At 33.7% G+C, this 26,197-nt stretch overlaps 1 protein-coding gene and 1 non-coding gene across 3 annotated transcripts; one reads left to right on the forward strand and one right to left on the reverse strand.

Moving 5' to 3' along the window:
• Nucleotides 1-7,302: 7,302 nt before the first annotated feature.
• Nucleotides 7,303-7,409, reverse strand: LOC112536287. The gene has a single exon (XR_003080330.1). It is a non-coding gene; the product is annotated as a small nucleolar RNA R71 (small nucleolar RNA).
• Nucleotides 7,410-16,524: 9,115 nt separating this feature from the next.
• Nucleotides 16,525-24,497, forward strand: LOC8282114 (alternative NAD(P)H-ubiquinone oxidoreductase C1, chloroplastic/mitochondrial). 2 transcript variants are annotated; one of them, XM_015724676.3, is made up of 11 exons: nucleotides 16,525-16,772; nucleotides 16,873-17,054; nucleotides 17,144-17,239; nucleotides 19,389-19,455; nucleotides 19,554-19,737; nucleotides 20,053-20,146; nucleotides 20,235-20,447; nucleotides 22,762-23,109; nucleotides 23,239-23,315; nucleotides 23,812-23,915; nucleotides 23,990-24,497. In XM_015724676.3, the coding sequence occupies exons 1-11, from the start codon at nucleotides 16,724-16,726 to the stop codon at nucleotides 24,127-24,129; spliced, it is 1,554 nt and encodes a 517-aa protein (XP_015580162.1). In that variant the 5' UTR covers nucleotides 16,525-16,723; the 3' UTR covers nucleotides 24,130-24,497. The 2 variants fall into 2 exon arrangements, with proteins under 2 accessions (XP_015580162.1, XP_002528013.1); XM_002527967.4 differs by having other exon boundaries at nucleotides 16,526-16,772; nucleotides 22,705-23,109.
• Nucleotides 24,498-26,197: the final 1,700 nt, after the last annotated feature.

Below are 26,197 nucleotides of genomic sequence, written 5' to 3' on the forward strand. Positions count from 1 at the left end.
GATTGTAGTTTTCATTCAAGTATAATAAAATCTATGGTTTCTTCTTCATTGTTGAATCAATTTGAGAACTCCTTTGTAATTGAGAAATTGAATTTGGACTGCTTGTATGATTAAGTGATTTGCATCTTAGAGATAAGTGTAATAACTTACTGGAATAAGAACTAGACATTCTTATTAGCGGTAATTTAGAGATTAATGCTATTCTAAAATCAATTGTTAGAAATATATTCCAACTTTAGATCTTTAGGATTAGGAATTGGTTAACTCGAGAGAGAGGCCAAAGAAATTATCCACAGATCGCAATTCTTAATCAATCAATTCATAAATTATTATTTTTAAGCCGGCTAGCTAAAAGGATCCCTAATTGGGTTAACCTATCTCATTGTCTTTTCCAAACTTTCATCCTCTTTGTTAAAATTTAGTTTTCATTTGCATTCTCAATCATTTTTAGCTAATAATCTTCACCACCTTTTAATTGATTAGATAATAGGAATAGTATAGTAGCAGTGGCTTCTTAGTTCCCATGGGATACGACATTGAAACTTACCATAGCTAGAATACATTCGATAGGTGCACTTGCCTGTAGATTGCTAGTTGTGTTTAGCCAGCATCAGCTGTACTTGAGGATTGGTTTGAAGATTCAAAGGAAAGAAGAAGGGGATCTTGAGCTGTAGTGATTGGATTTAGAGTTATTCATGAGGGGATAACATTTCCACTATTTCAGAAAATGGTGTTCATGTTCTTTTCGATTCTTGTTTACTTTGTATTTGATACTTGTATTAGTTTAATCATGAATATGTGTAACTAATCTTATTAAACCCATTTGGGGGTGATCTTTAGCTATGCTAGGCTTGTTTTGTGCTTAATTGATTGAATTGTTGATTTAAGATTGTAGTTTTCATTCAAGTATAATATTTATTATTTCTTCTTCATTATTGAATCAATTTGAGAACACTTTTATAATTGAGAAATCCAATTGAGTTTGGACAACTGCTTGTGTAATTAAGTGATTTGCCTCTTAGAGATAAGTGTAATAACTTACTGGAATAAGAACTAGACATTCTTATTCGCGGTAATTTAAAGATTAATCCTATTCTAAAATCAATTATTAAAAAGAGATTTCAAATTTAGATCTTTAGGATTAGGAATTAGTTAACTCAAGAGAGAGGCCAATTCATTTAAGAAATTATCCACAGATCGCAATTCTTAATCAATTAATTCATAACTTATTATTTCTAAGCCGGCTAACTAAAGGGATCCCCAATTAGGTTAACGCATCGCATTGTCTTTTCCAAACTTTCATTCTCTTTGTTAAAATTTAGTTTTCATTTGCATTCTCAATAATTTTTAGTTAATGATCTTCACCACCTTTTGATCGGTTAGATAATAGAAATAGCATAGTAGCAGTAGCTTATCAGTTCCGTTAATACTTGCCAAAGCCAGATTACATTCGATAGGTGTACTTGCCTGTAGATTGCTAGTCGTGTTTAGCCAGCATCAGAAGACTTGCTTGGGCAGCCCTCAGGCAAATATGACTTCAAGGTCTGATATTCGAGGCCACCCTCGGCCAATATTCGAATTAAGGATATTGTGCCAAGTGGTTAGGGATCATATGACAATCAAGCTACTTGTGAGCTTTGTCTCCTAGAGGTTTGGAAAGAAGGGGAAAAGAAGTCGGTCATGGCTATCGGCATCTGGTATAGCTTCAGGGATGAGTGTGAAGTTCAAGTACTATCCTTGATAGTACTTGAAGTTTGAGGACTTGGCATTCGTGATGCTAAATGAGGAATATTCAGGGATTTTCCCCTAGGTATTCAGAGATCCTTTAAGAACTTCACATACTTAGGCATCTGCGAAATAGCTTCAACAAAAGGTAAGTTTATGTGTTGTTGTTTAAATACATCAAGAAATTTATCAAACTGCTGCTCGACTTGCGCCTGCTTCAACCAAGTAGGGTACGAAATCTTGGGCTGGTATTCCCTTAGTGGAATCTTCTTTGCCTCTTCCTTCCTTAGTTTCTTCGCCTTATTATCTTCAACCTTTCTACTTGAATCTCTAGATCAATCTTTGTGCCCCACTAACTTACTAAGTGCCCTAACAGCTTCCCTAATGTAACTCCGAATACACTCTTTGTCAGCACCCATTTTCTAGATCTAGATATCGAGGGAAAAATAAAAAATCCTATGATGAAATTTACTGCCTTCTCGGGTTTCAGAAGGTGAAGGACAGGTAAATCCGAGGCTAAGGTCGAGGTTAATCCAGTTGGAATTACCTTTATGAAATCAATTTTGACCTCATTTTTAGAAAAAATTAAGTTTGAGGGTCAAAGCACTAGTTTTTATAAATTTAGGAACCTAATTGCAAGTTTTTCATAAGCTTTTCCTATGTAGAGTCGATCGGCTGTATGTATAGCGGATCGGCTCTACATAGTGCCGATTGGGTTTTTCCAATCCGATGTCATTTTTAATGATGATTTCACGTCCATATACAGTTTCTAGAATGTTTCCTTCTAGCCGATCAGCTATACATAGTGCGGTTGGGTTTTTACAATCCGATGTCATTTTTTGTGATGATTTCACATCCATATACATATTCTAAAAGGTCTTCTTAATGATAATCATCAATTTAATCGATAATTATTTAAATCTTAAAAATTAAATATGATATTTATCAATGTATTCCTAAAATTTATCGCTTTCTTTAGGGTTTTGGGGAGGAATCAAGAACCGAAAATTGGCTGTAAGCAAGATCCACATTTGAGAAACAATGAGAAAGAAAAAATAGAGAGAAAATCTGGAGAGAAAAGAAAGAAAGCCACTATCAATCTTGGTCATCATTAGAAGATCCAAGCCACTATCGATCTTAGTCATCATTAAAAGATTCAAGCAACTAAAGAAAGAACATTTTTGGAAACTGTTTTTTTAAGTGACAGAAGATTTCTCTAAGCCAGATCTAGCACTGGATTCCTACTTGATCTTTGATTCAACTATATCTTTATTGCTTGAGACTCGCAGATCCAACATTCATGGTGACAACCTGAGGGTTCCTTCAAACATACATCCACATTCATCATAATATCGGCTCTTTCATTCCTTCTTTTATCTTTTATTATTATTTGTTCTTAGAAATATGATTAGGGCTTTGATCTATGATAAATATGATTAGATTAAGGTTTTCTTTTATGATATGCATGTTAATAAGGTTCCATTTTGATAGTAAGAACTTAGGGTTGTTTGGTTCCTATAGCCTTGATGGCGTTGGCTAGTAGTTCTTTGGTTCCACTTTAATCCTAGAATTGCGACACTGACTAACCATCACTCACAAGTAATGAGTGAATTTCCTTCATCAGATGGACCATTGAGTGGGAGACGAGCCAAGAAAGAATACTTTTTGCTTGTGGGAGCCTTTTATCCTTATCCAAGACTCAACTCATGGTACTGACCATAGTAATCTCCCTTAGGAACCTTATTGCTTGCTATTTGAGATGTTCTCTTTATAAGTTCTTAAGCCCAAGTATCGGAAAGCCTTAGCCCCAAGAACATGTGGAATTAGGCCTTAGGCCTAAAATATGCAGGCTTCATACTTATATTGAGAAATATTTCCTTGTTTGTTTAAGAATCTTTGAGAGATTATGGCATGCACATCGAGCCTACTATCCTTTGTTAGTAGAAAGCCCAAACCCAGAAATCCTAAGAGAGAAAGACTCACCATGAACCGTGTGCCGGATTAATAACATTGGGAGGATGTTTTGTATAGTAACTTGTTTGCTGACCCTTTTCTTCATCCTTATGCATTGCATGTGTATCATGCCTTTCATGCATTGCATGCATCATACTAACACCTTGATTTTCGTAGCCATTTTAGATTATCATTCTTAGATTGGATAAGATAAGAAGGGTGCCAAGAGGACCCATTACCATCAACTGATGCAATAGTAGTGATAGGCTATTTGTGTAGCTACAATTTAAGGCAGTCATCCCATCGATGCAGACTAGCACTAATAGTGAGTATCTAGATCATATTCTCAAGAAAGGGTGATTTTAGAACTACTACAGCGTCTTATGATATCTAACCCTAACAAAATTAGTGAAGTTGTTATTCTATGATTAAATGTAAGCAAGTGATTAAATAAGTGTCAGACAGACTGAAAGGATTTCGTGAAACACTCAAAGGAAAAAGTAAACCCAAGGGGAACTAAGCTAGTTGGATTTTAGTGAAGGTAGAGATTATATTGATTACCAATTGCGATTACCCGTGGATGAATTCTTAACTGAATTCAGTTTCCCTTTTGAGATAACCAAATTCCTAAACCTAAGAACCTAAAGTTGGAATCTCTTTCTAACAATCGATTATTAAATTAGCATTAAGCTTTAATCCGCCTCTATTAAGCTTTGTTAATTCTTAATCTGGCTAGTCAATTACCCTTATCTCTAAGTGGTCATTAACTTGCTATTCAAATTTCCAATTACTAAATGAACTTCTTAATTACATAAAGCAATCTAAACACCACAACGTCTCATGAATAATGTGATTTCTCATTAATAATGAAAGCAAGAAGAAACAGGCATTGATAATGAAAGTCTCATAAACATTAAAAGCAATCCAATAACATAGGAACCCCAGTAGGTTCAACAATTCTAGCTACTCATACTAATAAGCAACACAAAGTAAAGAACAAATTCAGAAAAGTAATTTGAAAGCATGTACACCCTTCTTCTTCAAGTTGGATGAAAAACCCTAAAATTCCAAATTCTGAATGATGAACCCTAAATTGCCTCTTGAATGCCTCCAAATCCACTCTTAATCTTCAATTTGATGTTTAAACCAATGTAATTCTTCCTTCAATAGATGAAATAGTCTCCTAAAGTCGAATATTGAAGTCTGGAAAAGGATGGCTTATGCATGTATGTGTGAAATCAAGTCAGAAAATCGAACTCTTGCTCAATAAATCACATTTGCCTATATAAATCTCTCAGCACGGCCGTGGTCAAGCCTGTGCTGATCAGCACGAGCGGAGTCCAGGCCGTGCGGGACCTCCGCATCCCACAACTTAAGGCTTCTTCCTGGTCATGCCCTCACTAGTGCTGAGCCACCACGGGCCGTGGTAGAGGCCGTGGTGGCCTCGAAAACTGTGCCAACATGGCACTCTTGAGGGTCAAGTGTTGATGGTTCAGCATGGCCAGAGTCCATAATTATGCCAGAATCACCTGTGTTTTGGTTCCTTTCATGTTTCAGGTGATTATCGATGGACATTATTCGTAATCAAGGGAAATACGTGCAATTACGGACTAGATGCCATCAAAATTAAGCAAGGATTAGCATTCCAAGGTTGAGCATGGCCTGGACTCTAGCCATGCTGAACCATCAAATAGTTGCCCTTCAAGAGTGCCATTTTGGCATGGTTTCCGAAGCCACGATGGCCTTCACCATGGCCCCGTGGTGGTTCAGCACCGGCGAGGGCATAGCCAGGAAGAAGCCATGAGTTACGAGACGCGGAGGTCCAGCACGGCCTGGACTTCGCTTGCACTGATCAGCACAGGCTTGACCACGGCCATGCTGAAAGATTTATATAGGCAAAAACGATTTGTTGAATTAGGGTTCGATTTTCTGACTTGATTTCACTTATACAAGCTTAAGCCATCTTTTTCTAGAATTCAATACTCGACCTTAGAAGACCATTTCATTTATTGAAGGAAGGATTGCATTTGTTTTAACATCAAATTGAAGATCAAGAGGAGATTTGGGAGCATTCAAGAGGCAAATTAGGATTTATCATTCTGAATTGGGAATTTAGGGTTTTTCATCCAACTTGAAGAAGAAGGGTGTACATGCCTTCAATTTACTTTTCTGAATCTATTCTTTACTTTGTGTTGCTTATTAGTATGAGTAACTAAATTTGCCAAACCCATTAGGGTTCCTATGTTATTGGATTGATTTTAATGCTTATGAGATTTTGATTATCAATGCTTGTCTCTTTCTGCTTTCATTATTAATGAGAAATCACTTTATTCATGAGACGTTGTGAGTTTTGGTATTTAGATTGCTTTATGTAATTGAGAAAGTCATTTAGTAATTGGAAATTTGAATAGCAAGAACTGGTTAATGATCACTTAGAGATAAGGGTAATTGACTAGCCGGATTAAGAATTAACAAAGCTTAATAGAGGCGGGTTAAAGCTTAATGCTAATCGAATAATCGATCGTTAGGAAGAGATTCCAACTTTAGGTTATTAGGTTTAGGAATTTAGTTATCTCGAGAGGGAGATCGAATTCAGTTAAGAATTCGTCCATGGGTAATTGCAATTGGTAATCAATATAATCTTTATCTTCACTAAAATCTAACTAGCTTAGGTCCCCTAGGGTTTGCTTTTCCCTTCGATTGTTTTCCTAAATCCTTTTAGATTATTTGACACTTAGTTAATCATTTGTTCATATTTAATCATAGCATAATAACTTCATCAATTTTGTTAAGGTTAGATAAGATAAAACGCTGCAGTAGTTCTAGGATCACCCTTTCCCGAGAATACAACCTTGATACTCACCATTTGTGCTAGTCTGCATCGATAGATTCACTACCTTAGATTTTAGCTACACAAATAGCCTATCAACTTTTTGGCGCCATTGCCGGGGAACTTTTGTATGAACTAGAATGAATTTATTTTGTGTTAATTTAGCCATTTTTATTTTTCTGTCTTTATTTTATTCTTTTATTCTTTTAACTACTTCTGTTCTTGGGTTGCTACCTTCCATTCTTAGGTAGTTTATGACCAGGAGCTCCAGCTCTGATCTTGTAGAGCCTCTATCTGATCCAGACCGATCCCTCAGACTTTTAAAGAAGCGTTTGCAATCAGTAGAGGAGGAGATTGAGGTTGAGGTATCTATTGATAGACCAGAAGGGATGGAGAATCACAACGAAAATGCTGCAGCGAACGCCAATAGAATGATGTATGAGTTTACAAGACCGTCATTGGATGGGACATAGACGAGTATACTTAGACTAGCGGTGGCAGCTAACAACTTCGAAATAAAGCCAAATGTGATCCAGATGGTACAACAGAGTTTACAGTTTGGAGGGCTGCCAAGTGAGGATCCCAATGCCCATATAGTCAACTTTTTGGAGACATGCGACACGTTCAAGATAAATGGAACTACCGATGATGCCATCCGGCTGAGATTATTTCCATTTTCTTTAAGGGATAGAGCAAAGAGATGGCTGCAGTCCCTTCCATCGAACACTATCACTACCTGGAAATCCTTGGCTGAAAAAATTCTTTACAAGTACTTTCCTCCAGCTAAGACTACTAAATTGAGAAATGACATTTCTTCTTTTGTACAAATGGACGACGAGAGCATGTACGATGCCTGGGAGAGGTACAAGGACTTATTGAGATGCTGTCCACACAACGGTCTACCAATATGGATGCAGGTTCAGACCTTTTATAGTGGTTTGAACCTTGCTACTAGGCAAATGGTAGATGCTGCAGCAGGAGGGGCCTTGAACAGCAAGACACCGGAGCAGGCGCAAAATCTGATAGAGGAGATGGCCATGAACAACTACCAGTGGCAATCCTCTAGGAGTCGGCCGATCAAACAGGGAATGGTAAACCAGTTAGACTCCACAGCAGCCTTGGCAGCTCAAGTGGTGCTTATGACCAAGAAATTAGACCAGCTTCAGATGCCGGTTCAAGCAGCCCAAATAAGCTGCGAGTATTGCAGTGGCCCGCACTACGGTGCATACTGTAATGCAAGAGGTATGTTTGCTAAAACACTAATCTGAGCACTTGATATCCCTACAGAATAAGAATAGGAGGCTCCAGATATAGGCATAAACACTCTGGCTGGGTTAGGAATCCTAACATATGGAATCTCAGACGTAGGGTCTTAGGCTTCTCGAGCTGCTGCCTCTCTAGCCTTCCTAACTATTACACTGACGAGCCTGTACTCAATGCCATATGGGTGACGAGTGGCCGTGATCATCTGCATGTTAATCATCTGTCTGATCCCTAATGGTGTCATGTCACCAATTTGAGAAAGCTCGGACAAACAGTCATCCAGTACATCCAGTCTCTTAGCCAACCTAGTCACAGGCGGGCCAAAACAGCAATGCATCTTCTTCTGGGTGTCGACTATGAAGGAACGGACTTGACGAGCTAACATAAACAGCCTATCAAGTTTTTACCGCCGTTGCCGGGAAATGTTTGAAAACTAGAGTGAGATTTGCTATTTGTTAATTTAGCCATTTATTTTTATTTATGTTTTGTTTGTACATATTTATTTAGTTAAATTTATGATTCAGGTAGTGGATGATAAAGAGGTTCAATGCTAAACTCTTTGTATGACACGTTGGAAAATGGGATCAGGAACCAACAGAGTGCTAAAGATTGGGATACCCGTGCATCTTTAGAAGCTCGAGTGGAATCGTTTTGCAGGGCTACTGATCAACTCTCCACTCCTGTCCTTTCATCTCAAGTTTTTTATGAATTTTGTTGTGGTTTACATTTGAGTAATGATTGTCCATAGTGCAGTGATTTTACTCATTATTCTTATAACTATGAACAAGTGAATTATATGGGAAGTTGGCCAAATGACTCGTATGGAAGCACCTACAATCAAGAGTGGAGCACTCATTCACCCTTTGGATGGAGCTTAGATGGCCAAGAACCACTAGGATCTCAGCAACCACATCAGCAGCCTAATCTTGCACCTTCAACTCAAGATGAAGAGTTAGTGTCAGAGGAGCTGATGATAAGGTTCTTTACAAGTCTTGAGGATAGATTCCAATAAACAGAGAGGGTACTTGAAGGTCAACAAGCCTCGATTGAAAACATAGAGCATCAAGTAGGCTTGATCTTCAAGTTACTAGCGGCAGAACAATTGGGAACTCCATCAAACACTACTAAATCCGAGGAACATTTGAGCGCCGTCACTTTGCGTTCAGGTGAGAATTTTTCTGGTTTATCTACTATGTTTGACGATGATGCTTATGTGCAGGACGATTCCTTGAACCTGGAGATAGAACCAGAAAAGGAAGAGGCAAACATGATTCCTCTGAAAGACTACGAACAAGAATGTACAGTTGATGATGCTGAGTTACAGTTAGAGGGATTTTTGGTGGATTTTCCACAAGTCCCTTCGATGATGGAAGATGAGCACGAGTTATCCAATGAAGAAGTCTTGGAGGAGCTCGAGTTTCTTCTAGCAAGTGAACCAAGCCAAGGACTGGAGAAAACCATCGACATTCCTCAAGAAATTGCCCAACCATCGGTCCTTCCAATTGGTGAAACTCCAGCTTTCAAATTAGAAGAGCCCCTAGAGCATCATGACTACGTGCAAATATATGAGAAGCAAGTTTTTCCCATCATACTGGCAGCTTGCTTGACCGTTGGGAAGAGGAATTTGACGATTAGTCCTCTAAGCGGATACTTGAAGCCATTTGCTTGGAAGAAGGAGGGATGGTCATCAATCCCCACCGTTTGCTTTTCACCATGAGTCCAACTAAGAAGACTCATCACATAAAAAAGAAGCGCTTTTGGGAGGCACCCCAAATTCTATTTTTCATTTTTAATATTTTACCCTTTCATTTTGAAATATTTTATTGGTTTTAAGTTTTCATATTTTATTTAATCATTATTGTCAGTTCGATTATTTCTTTATTTTATTGTTTTTAGATTCTACCGAGGAGGCACTGAATTTCCACTACATCAGCCTCGATGGATGATCAGGGCAGTCCCCTAGATCTTTTTATTTTTCTACATTTATTTACTTTATTTTTCATACATGTCATGCATTTGGACTGTACTGCCTTTGTTTCTTCTAGTTGAGCATCCCATGCGGGGTATCCATAACATTTTACACTGAGGACAGTGTGTTCTTCAAGTGTGGGGTGGTTATGGACATTTGGATGTGAATTGGTCCCAACACTCACCCTATGCGTCTGTTTGTGTGCATTAGGTCCAAAAGAAGTCAAAGGATGATAAAGGAAAGAATTGGAGCATAATTGGATGTCGAAGCTGCCAAAACAAGCTAAGTACGAGCATGAGGAAGCTGAACATGGCCGTGTTGGTTTCAATACTGGCCGTGTTCCTAACACAGGCACCAACACGACCGTGTTGGGTGCATCAAACATCAAAGAAAAAGTAGTTCTTAGGGAGCACGGCCACAGAGAGTAACATGGCCAGGAACACCAAACCCTGGCCGTGTTGGCGGCGACAAGGGGAATTAATTAAAAGAATGAAGAGAGGAAAAAAAAGAGAGAGCGGGGGAGAACATCCTAAACCCTAATATTTCTCTCTCTAAGGGTTTTCTGAGCTGGAACCAAGGGAAAAGGAGACTTGGATCAAGGTTTCAATCGGATTCCCTTCAAAGATTGAAGATTGGGCGAGGTTCGTTGATTGGTTTTCAAATCGAGCAAGAGGAACAAGAATCGATTCAATTCGAGCAAGAGGAATTTGGGCTGTTTACTCTCATCCGAGGGTGTAATCGGGTTTTCTCTACCTTTACTCATTGTTGTAATTGAATTCTTGTGGATTTTGATAATGAACATGATTAGCTAGATTGATTAAATCCATTGGGATTTCTTTACTATGTTGGCTTAGTATTAAGTTGTTGGATTGTTTGGGTTAGTTTTGTATTCTTCTTGCTTTCAGTATTAATAAGATAATGCATTATTCATAAGACGTTGTGAATTGTGTGTTTAGATTGCTTTGTGTGATTGAGAAGTCCATTTGGCAATTGGAATTTTGAATAGCAAGAACTGGTTAATAATCACTTAGAGATAAGGATAATTAACTAGCCGGATTAAGAATTAACAAAGCTTAATAGAGGCGGATTAAAGCTTAATGCTAATTTAAGAATCAATCGTTAGGAAGAGATTCCAACTTTAGGTTATTAGGTTTAGGAATTCGGTTATCTCGAGAGAGAGAAACCGAATTCGGTTAAAAATTCATCCACGGGTACCATAATTAGACTCACCAATCCTATATCTTTTGTTTGATTGCCAACTAGTTTAGGTTCCCTTTGGGTTCACTTTCTTGTCTTGGTTATTTTAGTTATCAATTACTCCTGCATCTCCCTTAGCACTTAGCTTGTAGCTATTAGTTAGTTTAGAAATTATTCATCACTCATTTTAGGTTAATATAACAAAGAACAAAGGAGTAACTCTAGGCTTTCACTTTCCCAAGGAATACGACCATGATACTCACCATTAGTGCTAGACTGCATCGATAGGTACACTGCCTTAGATTGTAGCTAACACAAGTAGCACACATCATTATTCATGGTAGGTGGTGATGGAAATGAGAAAATCACCTAAAAAGATTTATGCATCCTTTATTGCATGATCCATAACAAGCCTATCTAGCCTTCATAATTTTTCATTAACCACTTTGTCCACCTAGCTAAATCCTCTCATGATTGCCAACTACTTCAAGCTTCTTATCCCTTCCAATCTAGTCTACTTGAAACACTCTCTACCTATGAGTTCTAACTACATCATCTCTAATACTTTCTTCATTCTAAAGTCATTAAAAAAGTGGGAGATGATTCTTATGAGGTAATCTTGGGTGTTAGTGTTATCTCCATTATAGAGCAAGCAAGGGTGAAGAAGAGAGGAAGATTGAATATTAAAGTCTAAGAGGAAGAAGAAGTAGGGAAAACTCCTAGTGAGGAGGAGAGGGCAGAGCAAGAGAAAAGTGTTCCTCAAGGAAGAGTCACCATAAGAGATAAAATGATGACTTTTATGACTAACCAAGCCAAGAAGATTGAAAAATAATTTATAGGCTTCCCTAGCATGTTCATGAAGATCTTATTAAGATTCAAAAGCACTATAGAATTCCTCCTTGTCATTCGAACTCTTGGAGACTTTCTGAGGATGAGGATAGTGATGAAAAAGAAAAAGATGAAGATGAAGATGAAGATGAAGATGAAGAAAAGTCTAGTGCTTCTAAGGATCTTTAGGGCCATTCATTCATGTCATGCATTTGACATTTATTTCAATTTACTTTCCTTGAACTCTTATGATAATTACATCCTACATTACTTCTATTTTTTTCCTTCAATGCAATCTTCACATACTTAATTACTTATCTCTTTTATTTTGTAATTGTTTATTTTATTACTCTTTTTCTCTCTCTTATTATTTTTTTATATATTTTTTATATTGACAAAAATGGAAAATTGATACATTGAGTAAAGAATAATTGTAATAAAGAATTAAGTAAAGAATATTATCAAACAAGTTTTGTAATAAGAATGTAGCAAACAAGTGGTGTAATAGAGTAATACATTAAGGAGGAGAAACATAAAATAAAATTGCAAGGATTAAGGGGGAGTATTCAATTTTTAAAATCTTAAATGACAAAGGGGGAGTTATATTGAATTAGTGATTATTGAATTTGCTTTAATTATTTTCTTTTATCTCCTTAACTCAATTTATTTTTTAAAATAGAAAAGGAAGAGATTGTTAGCCTAGATGATTTATCATAAGACTAAAGTTTCTAATTTTGATATTAACACTCAAATTAAATTTAAAGCTAATCTATCAAGTGTTATTCTTGTAGATGGAGATTAATAAAAAAGTCAAGTCTGCTTATAAAGCGCGACCGTAAAAAGCAAGAGTTAAGAGGCAGTAGATCTTGAAGTTTAAAAGATCAAAATCACAATTGCTAACCATAAAGCGCGACTACAATTTTCGTTATGGATTATGACTATTGTAAACTATTAACAAACAAATTTAAAGCAACTAATCCCCGTTTGCTAAATCAGGTAGCCGCTAGGGGTATTTCAAGAATTGCGACCGCGACACAAAAAACATAACTGCAATTGCACTCTAATAGTGCATTTAATGCACTACCTTAAAGCAAAAAAGAATATCTTTAGAATTTTGTATCTTAGTTTTTTAAGATTTCTAAGGTATAAATACCACCTCAAATAGCCTTAAATGGTTGATCAACAACCTCCAAAAGCTTGCAATTATTGTGCTTCAATTTTTATTCTTCTTGCATTCAATTTCTTATAAAATTAAGTGATTGGTTATTGTAAGAGCTTGAATCCTTTTGTGAGGGTTTAATTATTAGCCTAAGCACTTGAAATTGGGTTTGAGAGTTAGCCTAGGAAAAGTTTTTGTAAGGATTATTTGTGAGCGATAAAACACAAGTGTAAAAGGTTTGATGTGATTTATAAACATTAAGTTGGGAGTGAGCTTAGGAAAACCTTATTGTAATTATGTGAGAGTATAGTGGAATACCCAATTGGAGAGTAGAGAGTAGATGTAGGGCTAGTTAATACTAAACCATTATAAATTGTTTGTTCTTTAATCTTCTTTACTCTTCTACTTCTTCCCATCAAAATTTTAAATCGGTAATCATTCTCATATTCACCAATTCAATCCCCCTTCTTGGTTTATAAGGGCAAACAATTAACAATATGAGGAGGAACAATAGAATTTAGAAAAAATTAAAATAAGAAGCATTGACACAAACAAAGAAAATATGAGAAAAAGATGATAAAGTTGAATAAAACACAACACAAAGATAAGCAAACCATTAACTTGAAGCAAGCTCTAATATCAAATGATAAAAGATCATCTTAGCAACCATACATCTCAATAACTACTGAGTTATGATACATATAGAATGAAAGAAAGCCCTCCAAAATCCAAGGATCTCCTCAAGTGAAGTTAGGAAAAACTAGTTCCAATAATGAAACTAGTACTTGAATTGAATCACAAAAACCACAAACCAAGTATGATTTGATAAGTTAAGAATCGAACACAATAATTTGATTAGAGAATGCTACAAATTGAAGTAGTTTAATAATTTCAAAGTTCATGCAAGGCCAGAAGCAAAAACACTTACATAACAGTAAATATAGATTATCATTCATCAATGGTTGTTTATAAATAATTTTGGCTTTGTTATATATAGTCAAAACAAGATAAAGAATCCTAAATAGTTGTCTTTTGACCTCTCCTATATTTTGTCCTTTAATTCCTACTAAATCATTAAAAATAGTTATTTTGGACCATTGAAATTAATCCAAACTTTTTATAATAAATTATGATTTTTGTCTCGTTTTACAATCTTAAGTATTGGGTTGAGCATTGTTGTGTTTGTACATTCTAAATGTCTTGAATTAAGCCTAACAAAACTTCTTGCATCCTCTTGTATTTGAATCTTGTCATTGGATCTTCTTAAATGCTTAAATCATCATTTGTTTTTCTTATCTTTGTTTCGTCACATATACCGTATTTTTGACACATAAATATTTATTAATTTATAATTTTTATGCTTATCATATAATTAATATAATAACTAATAAGTTACTTTTCTAAATTAAAGAACTTAATTTTAGAAAATACTATTTTAATTATATTTTAAATATTATATAAATTAATAAATTTATTATGAGTTATTTAATAAATTTAATTCTAGTATATCTTATATATAAGTAACAAATTAAATAATACATATCACAGAATAATTTATTATATTAATTAAATTTATTAAAGACAAAAATACAACAGCCTTTAAAATTATGGTGATAAAGTAATTGATGGTCACTCTATTTAAATATTTGAATAATCATTTAATTATTGAGTTCTATCTCTTTAATAGAAAACTGTTAGACTATATTTTTATTTTAACCATGTGTTTTGAATTTAATTTTATTTTTAATTTAAAAATAAATAAAAATATTCTTAGCTTATATATATATATATGTATTTTCATGTTACGTTTTAGTTTTTCATTTTTACTAAAGTCAAATTTAGGTAATTATATTTTAATATTATTCTGAATAGAAATTATATATCAGTAGCATTTAAAAATAATATTAAGGAAAATAAATTCAATAATAATCAGAATATAAATACATAATCGGGTGAAAATGCTATAATCAATTACTATTTAAGTACTTTTAATTTAAATTTTATTAGAATGTGAGATTAATATTAAATAAGATATTTCTATATTTATAATCCAATATAAATTAATAATATTTTTTTATATGTTATATATTGAGTATGAAAATATTTAGGGATTCATAGAAACGCACAACCGATGTCTAATCTATTTAAGAGTTTGCGTCAGATTTTTAAAAGAATATGTTTTTTCGAATACTCAATATAAAAAAAAATATTGAGTAAGTTTGTAATGTATTACTGGTCAAATATTTACAACGAGACTCTTTATTATGATATTACATAGAAATGTTATTTATTGTAGATATAAAACGATGAATTTTTATGATTGTCGACCCAAAAAGAAGTAGTAGTAATATAAAAACTATAACAAATTTATTTATTATTAACTTTAAAAAGAGAAAATATTTTTATTAATAATAAAGGGATTCTGCTATTTATAAAAATAATATAAATTTAAATATATAGATTATAATTTAAAAAAATTCACTTTCTAATATTGAAAGTGCTTATGATTCTGAATCTAATAAATTTAATCAAATCTTAATAGTTTAGTTAACGGATTTATAAATATAATATGTGGATCAGTTCATTTAAAAAGAAGTAAAATTTAAATCAATATTGTAGTCTAAGTACTATACTAAACCTTTTTATAATTTTAAATTTCAATAATAATTATATTTTATTTTATTAATAATAACAAATAACAAATTTCTGTTACTAAATTATCATATGTGTATAAATATATTTATATAATTAATAATTTTTAATTAAAATATTATATAATTTTATTAATTTACTAGTTAAATATTTCATTAAAAATAGGAATAGAAATTTTTAAAATAGCTAATAAAAAGTGTATTAACAAGTTCAATCATTAATATTCATTTGTATTGCATGTGTGTGAAAAACTATTCATTTATTTATTTAATTTTTAATAATTAATAATAAAATAAAATATTTGAAGAACAAAAGAGAACCGCAATTAAAATTTATTTATTCGATAGTATTTCGAGCAATGCATATCATTTAAAATAATTATTAACTCATTATTGATTTTTGATAATAATTCTAAAGTAATTGATATGATTTTCTAAATTTATATAATTTGAATAATTTTTTATATTTTAAAAATTATTACAAAGTAAATTATCAAGCTTTCATTTAATTTTACTTATCATAGACAATAATAACGACTTAAATATATTTTAGATATCTTAACTTAAATATTATATTTTAATTTAAAAACTAATTTTATAAATTCTTAAAACAAAAATAAAATAGTTTATATACTAAAAAGTGTTTGCTAAATAAAATTATTATATATTGTATAATTATTTGATTATAATAATATACTTTTACAATATATATGGATTTTGATTTGATTTTATAATATATAAATTTATTTATTGATAATTATATAAATAATTAGTATAAATTACATAATTTATAAATATATTTATTTAAAATAATTTATCATAAAATTTTTTATCATTATTTTTAATATTAAAAATATTAATAATAATAAATTTAAATAATTAATATTTACGTGCGTTGAGTAACTTATTTAAATATTTTTATAATAGACTAATTTACCGGCTAAAACTCAACTCCTGTTCGTGTCACACGAGCGGTGACCATTAACCAACAACAATTATCTGTACATAAGTAGTTCGGCTCACCATGAAAGAAGAAGACTAGCTTTGTCCACGCCGCTGAGCCTTTACCACAACAAAATCTGTTCGAAGTTCATTTAATCTTTTCTGCTATTATCTAACAAACAATCAGTACAGATTCTGTATTTTCAATGGCGATTATGGCATTGTCTTGCACAGCAACACTTGTGCCTGTTAATAGTATGCATGTCTCTTTCATCTCTCTTTCTCTTTTGCTTTTCGTTGCTGATATTGATTTTTTTTTTTTAATTTTAAGTTATGAAATAAAATTTACAATTAGGGATTGCAAATCGGGTACACAAGTTGTTTCCGACCGCTCCAAAGAGTAGCATCCGTTGTCAATTGTTTTCAAATAGAGGATTCCGACTTGTTGGTTGTAGTGCAATTGGTGGCAATCAAGGTGTTGCTGAGATTTCTCAATCGGAGACGCGACCTCGAATTTATACATGGCCTGATAACAAGGCGGGTTGATTTTTTATTTTTCTTAACGGCATCCTATTAGTTTATTTAGTTGTCTGTTAATATAAATAACATAAACACTGTGGTTACAGAAGCCAAGGGTGTGTATTTTAGGTGGTGGATTTGGAGGCTTGTATACTGCTTTAAGACTAGAATCACTTGTATGGGCTGACGACAAGAAACCACAGGTGACGTCTCATGAAACAGACTATAATATTGACTGGCGTTTTTCAAGTTTCAGTTTATTGAATTCATTTATCCTAAATTCTAAACTAGCCATTGAAATACGATGTGTATGGCTGTAGATGCCTGTTACAATGACTATGTCCTGAGGGTTAACCAACTAGTAACTTCCTTTACAACAGAGCTATTAGTTGGTGCATTAATTCTTTGCACTTCCTGTGCTCCAAGTTTGTACCCAGTTTTATTAGTGACTTCTTTTATAATAAATTCAACCTTAATTCATGAAATCCATCTATTCTCGTTTTCAAATTTTTTAATTTGTTAATCGAGTCCAATTATCTCATTGTGGGTAGCCACCTAAACGGCAATAAAATGTGGTAGAGTACATATGATGATTCATTATGTCACTGTAACTCATTAGGGATATGCATAATGAGTTAGTTTTAGTAGTGACTTCGTTTATAATAAATTCAACACCAATTAACAAAATCCATCTATTCTCATTTTTAAATTTTTTGATTTGTTAATTGAGTGCAATTTTCTCATTGTGTAGCCACCATAAATGGCTAGAAAATGGTAGAGTACATATCATCATTTATGATGTAATTATAACTCATTGTGCATATTCATGATGAGTTAAAAAGTAATCTGTAGGAACACTTCTTTTTTGTAGTTCTTGTGGATGTTTTGTAGTTATATATTGGTACATGAATCGACTATGTGGTTATATGGTTAATGAATTTTCAATTTGATTAGCTAGGACATTGATATAATTATTTTTAAATACCAGCTGACTGATATGAGTTCAGAAATCATTTGTCTAAATAAAATGCTTTTAGATTATTAGCGTATAACAAAATCAAAAAACGTGAACACCATTAAATGGTGTATCTCATTAAAGAAAAAGAAAGAAAGGGGAAAAATTAGAACTTAATGATATTGGTGTTTATGCTTCTTTTCTCTCCCAATACCAAGAACTTCATTGTTGTATTTCATAGTTATCAAGGGTGCAAGGCAAACAATCCCCTTAGGGCCTAGGTGGCAGGTGCATGAGTATTTATGGACCCAAACTGATTCTAAAACCCTTGAAGATATCAGAATCCGATAGTACTAATCCTCAATGGCTATGGAGTCAAATAAACTAGAAGGAATAATGTTATCTTACACTGATAAAGAAACAAATAAGGCTTCAAAATAAGAAAGACTTCTAGATACATCTGAATTACACTTTTAAAGAAGCTGATAATAATGAAAATGCCTTTGAACATTAAAATAGTAAAGTACTAGATCAACTATTAACTTATTAGGACAAACATACTTATATAATGCACTAAATAATTTCATATCATAATCATAACATATCATAACATATATAATTATATCATAACATATATATAAAAGTGCGAAGGGAGGGGGGACAAACAAATTTACTAAAATGTCCTTATATATTGTTCTATTAAAATCGGTTAATGTAGCCCTTTGTTAATTGAGTTACCAATTAGTTAATTATTAATTAAGAATAGTAGTAGTAGGACTAAACTCATAGCTAAAATCCTAACTCTATTATTCTTCTATTAATAATCAATAATGTTGGCTTGTACTGGTGTGCCTTATGCAATTGAGGTGGAGTGTTTTTTTATTCTGCCGTTTGTCGAAGTCTTTCTTGTGTGTTAATTCACCGGTTTTCATGTGCTCTGTATGAGTGCTAATTGATTCTATTATTTTTTTTGGAGAATTTAGTGCACGGTCTTATGCTACCATACACAAAAATTTATGAGGTATTATAGAAATTAAAATTTAGATATTAATTTATTAGAGAAATTAAAATGAAAAATTTGATTTTTTATTAAGCAAATAATAGCGTGTCAAATTATTAAAAATTCACGTGCAGTGCACATGGATAAAAAATTAGTTCAAGAAAAGCCCTAGACAAAGTCTAGAGCATAGTTCTAAGATTCTTAAGTCTCTATACGTGAATTTTCTCAAGCCCTTGCTGCACAAATCAATGCCTTAGAGATTGAGCTTGCTTGATACCGACCAATGTGCTTGACTTTCAGAAAGCTTAAACAGTATGTGCTGCTCAGTTGTGTTTTTTGCATTGATGCCATATTTATCAACACCTTCTGATATTTTTAATACTGGTTTTGCAACTAGGTTCTTCTTGTTGACCAGTCTGCACATTTTGTTTTTAAACCAATGCTTTATGAGCTTCTATCTGGAGGTACGGCATTCCTTGGAATGAACAATTGTATTATTCTTTCTAATAAATTCTGACCAGAATGGTGTTACAAAAACAATTGGTCCTGAAATCTGATGCAGAAGTGGATGCATGGGAAATTGCTCCTCGATTCTCAGATTTGCTTGCAAACACTGGTGTGCTATTTTTGCAAGACAAAGTGAAGCTTCTTCAGCCTTCTGATCATTTGGGCAAGAATGGGTCATCAGGATCTAGTTGTGGGGGAACTGTTTTGCTAGCAAGTGGCCTTCTAATTGAGTATGACTGGTATTGAATTTTGACTGTCTCATTGTCTTTTTGAGCAAATGTTCTTTTGAAGTCTGGAAGATGTGGATTTTGACCTATTTTTGTATTGAAACTTATTTGAGACAAATGTATAATACAATAAAGGACTGTTGAAGATGCATCTTAATGCTTTAATTTGTACTTTTACAAAGTGGAACAACCATTAACCTTATAAAATTAATGTTGAAAATTTATCTTATTCACCTGATTATATCCTTGTTTAGTTGCACTGTTTCAAAAATTTAGTAAAATAAGAGTACGTACCTGATTTTAAATTATTTTATCTTGGGCAGCTAGGTTGGTTCTTGCTTTGGGTGCTGAAGCTAGACTTGATGTTGTACCTGGAGCAGCAAAGTGTGCATTTCCATTCTCTACCCTGGAGGATGCATGTGTAGGAGTTTGGCTGATGAATCCTCATTAGCAGATTCTATTTCTGTAAACCTTGGTGCCACTTTTCATGTTGCTAATCTTTGATGCAGAGGGTTAATCACAAACTAAATGCACTAGAGAGAAGGAACTTTGGTAAGGACTCTCTGATCCGTGTGGCTGTTGTTGGATGTGGTTACTCTGGAGTTGAGTTAGCTGCAACTATATCAGAAAGATTGAAGGAAAGAGGTGTGATCCAAGCAATTAACATAGACACCAACATTTGCCCAGCTGCGCCTCCTGGCAATAGGGAAGCTGCGCTTAGGGTAAGAAATGTAGACTTTGGATCTTACATTGCTTTTGAAATTCTTAATGTGCAATGTTTTGAATAGCACCCTCAAACTCTTCGTTTTCTTTTTCTTTATCTTTTTTATTTTTTAAGAAAAAATTCTTTTTACTAGGAGAATTAAATTTATGACTACTGTTTCTTTTCTTCCTTTGCTTGTTTTCCCTATTCCCCTTGTTTGACTTTATTCTCAGTTATGATATAATTTGTCAATACAAACCTCCAGAAGCTTGTAACATGTTCAATTCTAAATAGTAGGTGAATCCTTATACCTTGTCTTGCCCCTAATATTGCAGCCATGTTTCACTGTAGTCCTCACCTCTAGCTTATCCTAACCACTTTCGGATTATCATTCATAAATGAGTTTGATGGAGTTTTGCATTTCTAGAGCCGAATTTCACATGCATAGACAATAAAACTAATTAGAATATGAAATAAAATGAAATAAATAACCACGTAAAAACAACAGGAATTAATTGAACGATCGAGAAAACCTAAAACTGATAAAAATCCTACAATTGAAGGTACAGTAATCAAACAGATGGCAAATCAATCATGAAATAATATTAAATATATTTAATTACCTAATCATAATGGAAAAATATATCTAAACATTAATCCTATGACATGTTTCTAATTAGATCCAAAACACTAATTGGTAAAATATCATATTTCAAAATCCTAGAGTTCTTATCATCATATTCAAAATCCAATTAATATGCATATTCACACAAATCCTAATCTAATCATACTGAGCATAAATTATAATCCTAATCATGTTATTAAAAATAAATGTTGCTTGAATCTTCTATTGTCAAATAAGAACGACAATCTTTTTTTCTTTTCTCTCTGATTTTTCTCTATGTATTTGCTTTCTCAGTGTTTTTCAAGTATCGATATCACTTATTGTCAAATCTTAGTTCTTGATTATTCACCCTAATCCTAATCACCTCTTTCTATTTATAGAGGTACGATTTCAAGAAAAACCCTAAGAGAGGCGATAGATCTTAAAATATTATCGATAAACATCCAATTTTATTTTTAAAATTTAAATAATTATCAATAAAATTAATGATTATCATCAAGAAAACTTTCTAGATTATGTATTTAGACATAAAATTGTCGAGAAAAACAACATCAAAGTGCAAAAACCTAATCGGCTCTACACAGAACTAATTGGCTCTATGTAGAGGAAGTTTGAAACTTCGCAATTGGCTCCCTGAATTTGTGAAAACTGCCATTTTGACATTCAAATTTTATTTTTCTCAACAATCGAGTCCAAATTGATTTTAGAAAGGTAATTCCAGTTGGATTAACCTCAACTCTAGCCTTGGATTCACTTGTCCTTCATCTCCTAAGACTCGAGAAGGCAATAACTTTCATCATAGAGTTTTCTATTTTTTTCTTGATATCTAGATCTGAAAAAGGGGTGTTGACAATCACTCTTGTGTCTCATTTGATATACCCAAGTCATTCGAGTATAGTCATCCATAAAGGCTACATGCCATCTCATTCCACTAATAGTTGAATGGGTGTTGGTCCCCAAACATTCGAATGTACTAATAAAAAAGAAACAATTGCTTTATTATCACTTACATGAAAAGTAGTACGATGGCTTTTTGCCAAAACGCAATTTCGACAAGCAAAATCTGAACCATTAGACCCATTAAATAAAGAGGGAAATAATTTTCTTAAATAGAAAAAAAATGAATGCCCCAATCTCTTATGCCATAACCAAATTTGTTCATTTTTCTTATCCATTGAATCTTTGTAATGCCCTGTAAATTTTAATTTTAATTTTAATATTACTTCGGGAGCATTTTAGTAAATAAGTATCTTTTAGTGCTACGTTGAGCATTTAATAATTATTTAGTAACTAATTAATACAAGTACCAATCACCGTAGCAGATAGATTTACGAGTCTTAGGTGATGAGGATGCAATTGAGTCAAAAACCAGGTAGAAATTCAATACTGGATCTTGTGTAGAAAAACTATTGTCAATTTAGAAGACAGGTTTCCAAAAACGATTCTTTCTTCAATAACTTGTTTCCAAAAACCGTTCTTTTGAGAGTTCCTTCAATCATGCATCCATCATCATCCTAGAAATTGGTCCCTTAATTCCCTTTTTTACTTTCCTTTTATAGTCTTCTGCACGTCCTGTGATTTTCCCGACTGCTTTTAGCTTCCCTTGAGCAAATTGTTTCTTTTTCTAAAATTCACTTCCAATTGGTGCTAGGTTCTTTCGTCCAGGAAAGTCCAACTTCTTTTGGGTTATTTTGTTCGCTGTATCCAGATAGCAAATGACTTGGAAACTTCAGCAATGTCAGCAGAAGTTGATGCGTCTGAGAACATTGCATCAGAGCATAGTTCTGAGAAATATTTTTTGGAACTGCAACCTGCTGAAAGGGGATTACAAAGTCAAATTCTTGAAGCAGATCTGGTGTTATGGACTGTCGGATCTAAACCACTGCTTTCTCAACTCGAATCTGATTATCAGTCCCGTGAGCTTCCCTTAAATGCTCGAGGACAAGCAGAGACAGATGAAACACTGCGTGTTAAGGGCCATCCACGGATATTTGCTCTTGGCGATTCTTCTGCTCTTAGGGACTCAAGCGGAAGACTTCTTCCAGCAACTGCTCAGGTATATATTGCTCTAACGGGATGGTATTTCATTTCTAACATCTTGGGAGACATCTTTCTGAACTGCTTATGACTGCGTTCTTCTGTTCTCCCTGTTGTCCTTAGTTGACTTGCTTCCATATTTCTGCAGGTTGCCTTTCAGCAGGCAGATTTTGCTGGTTGGAATCTTTGGGCTGCAATTAATGATCGTCCCTTGTTGCCATTTAGGTCAGAAATGTTGCATTCTTTCTGCTTTAATATGTTATGCTGCTTTTAAATAATTTACTATCTATTATAATTTATAATCTCTTGGCCAGGTTTTATAAGCATTTAGTATTGGTTAAATTGACTGAATATCAAGTTTCTTAAAAATGCAAATTTATTTTGGAATTTCCATTTTATGCATTGTTAAAAGGACTCGTCAAGATCTTTAGGACTTTGTGACAAATTTTAAATTTTTTTCTTTCTGATGTATGTGCCTTGAAAATCTTGTACTTGTAGTGTTGCTGGTTTATCTTGTCAGCCAATCTTATTATGCTTAATTTAGTGAATCAATAACTCCTTTAGCTGTTTACTTTTCCTAATTTTGTTCTGGTTGCACTTTTATTTTCTGTTTGTCATTGGAGAAAAGAAAGTAGCATCTTCCTCACTCGGAGCTTATTGGAATTCTTTTTGAAGTTACCTTTGTAGTAATATTGATTACTGAATCTAATATCATTTGCAGGTTTCAAAATCTAGGTGAAATGATGACTTTGGGGAGAAATGATGCTGCTCTATCCCCAAGTTTCATTGAGGGGCTAACATTAGAGGGTCCCATTGGTCATGCTGGTAACTTCTGGTTCTATGCCACTCTTTTCTTGTTTGGTCTAAAACTCGTGTCTCATGGATTTCCATTATTGCAGCAAGGAAATTGGCCTACTTGATACGATTACCAACTGATGAGCACCGGCTTAAAGTGGGGATCAGCTGGCTTACAAAGTCTGCTATAGATTCAGTTGCATCAATGCAAAGCACCCTTGCTAAAGTTCTTTCTGGCCCATAGGTGCTCTTTCAGTACATGAAGCAAGGTTGACTAGTCCTGGTTGTACATGTTTGATTTTCATAAGCCTTTACTCAAATCTTACAAGTTGCACAACTTCCCCGATTAAGGTTTGTATTTCACATTCTCTATAGCAGTTTTAAGGCTGCGCATACTAGAGTTTGTTCTTGAGAGACTATAGGCACTCATTTTATAGTCAGTCCAACATAACTTGTCCTGTGCCAATCCCAGATCTGTTGGGGATAATTTTTCAGCCATCTTCTATAACCTTGGCAAAAAGATACTGAAAAGTAACTTGTTACAGTAGTAACAACGGCAAACTGATCATAGTGCACAAAGCTCTATGCTCTATTGGGCTTCTGTTTATTGTACACAGCGGGCCCCACATGTTACAAAATCATACACCTGTAAGATATGGGTGGTGCTCTTGGGTTTTATAAATAGATTATCTACCTCTACGAAATGGCTTACTCTTAGGATGGAGATCCGACTGATGACAAGTGGTAGTAGAGAGTGGACTCTTCGCTGGGGCTCACCGACAGGCTTATGAACAACATTTGGGTTGAGGTAAACCTAGAATGTTGTGGGTCTTTCTCTTCCATTGCTAGGGATCTGGCGCACTGAGGGCATTGCACTGGTTTGGGGAAAATGTTACAAAAATCCCGTAACAGTAAGACATAGGTGGGCAACCTATATAAATGAGTTTGTCTCTCTACTTAATGGGTGAGACTCGAGTTGTGATACTAGGCGTTCTGCCTATTCAAGAACACTTGATCGTCTGATTAGAAAGGGCAGCCTTGTCACTGCATCAAGGTTAGCAACTTAACTTATTAACAGTAGTATAAAAAGAAAAATCACCATCATTTTGGCATGCCCAATGCAAACAAGGTAGGGAATTATGCCAAGCCTATTGCACTGACAAACTTGAAAGTGCATGATCAAAAAGATTATCATCATCTTCTGCTTCCTGTAGAATGAACAACCTGATGTTTAGGATAAACTCTATCAAATAAATCTAAGATCTGCTGAAGATCAGGACCTCGTTTTAGCAAAGTGTAACTTGCCTAGATAAAGGCTGATTTAGTAGCATAGTTAAACTTACCTTGAAGTAGCATAAAAGGGAACACACCTAAACTTAGCACCGTTTACCAGATGAGATAACATACTTGTCACTTGTTACATACCATTATCGTTGTAGGAGCTAACATTGCTTTTCTGGCAGTATCTAGAACTAGTTAATTCCAAAATCTTGACAAGTTGGCTAGTGACAATACTGCAAGTAAATGCTCTAATTTAGCCTTGCAAATGAGTTTCCAAGTGTGACTGCTTAAATAAGTTTCAATTTTGCCTTTGCCATGAATTATCGAGCACCAATCGTAATGATAAAACTGAATTGCTTTACAAAGCTAAAGTTATAACAAATGTTAGACGTCTCACTCGATATATATCCTGGATCTTTTGCACCTCTAGTTGAGCCGAATAGGAATGAAGAGACACATCTCCGTTTCTTACTGCATTATAATATGGTCGTACTTCAGAATGTTGGAAATATTCCTTAATGCTTCTCACATAAAATCATTAAATTTTAGATTTCCTTCTTATTAAATTATTATGAATATGGATTAGAATATGTACCTAAATTTATAACGTAAGATTACCAACTGTTGTGGAATAACTTCGGTAATTAACTAGAGTATGTGGATTATTGTTTTTCTTAATCAAATCACTGAATTCTATAATGGACGTTCGTCCCTCTTGTTGGGGAGAAGAGAAACTAAGATTCATTTGATATATTGGGGACCACAATCTATAAATGTCCTTGTATACTAGTTAATTAGGTTTACCATAAACTCTAATGGGCTTATAGGTATTTACTCATTAGAGTCCATACATGTGTTTCTTTCGTAGTCTTTTGGATTTGCTAAATTAAATTATTTAAATCAGTCAATGTAATAAATGGCTAATAATATAACACAATATAGCCCACATAAGTATTAGGGATTTTCCTGACAATCTATTACTTGGATGAAATATTGTCCAAAAATAATTATATTACCAATAAAATTCTTAT

The sequence above is a fragment of the Ricinus communis genome, chromosome 7, assembly GCF_019578655.1.
Source record: "Ricinus communis isolate WT05 ecotype wild-type chromosome 7, ASM1957865v1, whole genome shotgun sequence".
Lineage (NCBI taxonomy): Eukaryota > Viridiplantae > Streptophyta > Magnoliopsida > Malpighiales > Euphorbiaceae > Ricinus > Ricinus communis.

Bases quoted from the DNA above. Each gene is read 5' to 3' on its own strand.
- LOC8282114 (XM_002527967.4), top strand. From the start codon at position 16,724: ATGGCGATTATGGCATTGTCTTGCACAGCAACACTTGTGCCTGTTAAT. The intron at 16,773-16,872 runs GTATGCATGTCT...ATTTACAATTAG, and splicing joins AACACTTGTGCCTGTTAATA to GGATTGCAAATCGGGTACAC. The intron at 19,456-19,553 runs GTACGGCATTCC...AATCTGATGCAG, and splicing joins TTATGAGCTTCTATCTGGAG to AAGTGGATGCATGGGAAATT.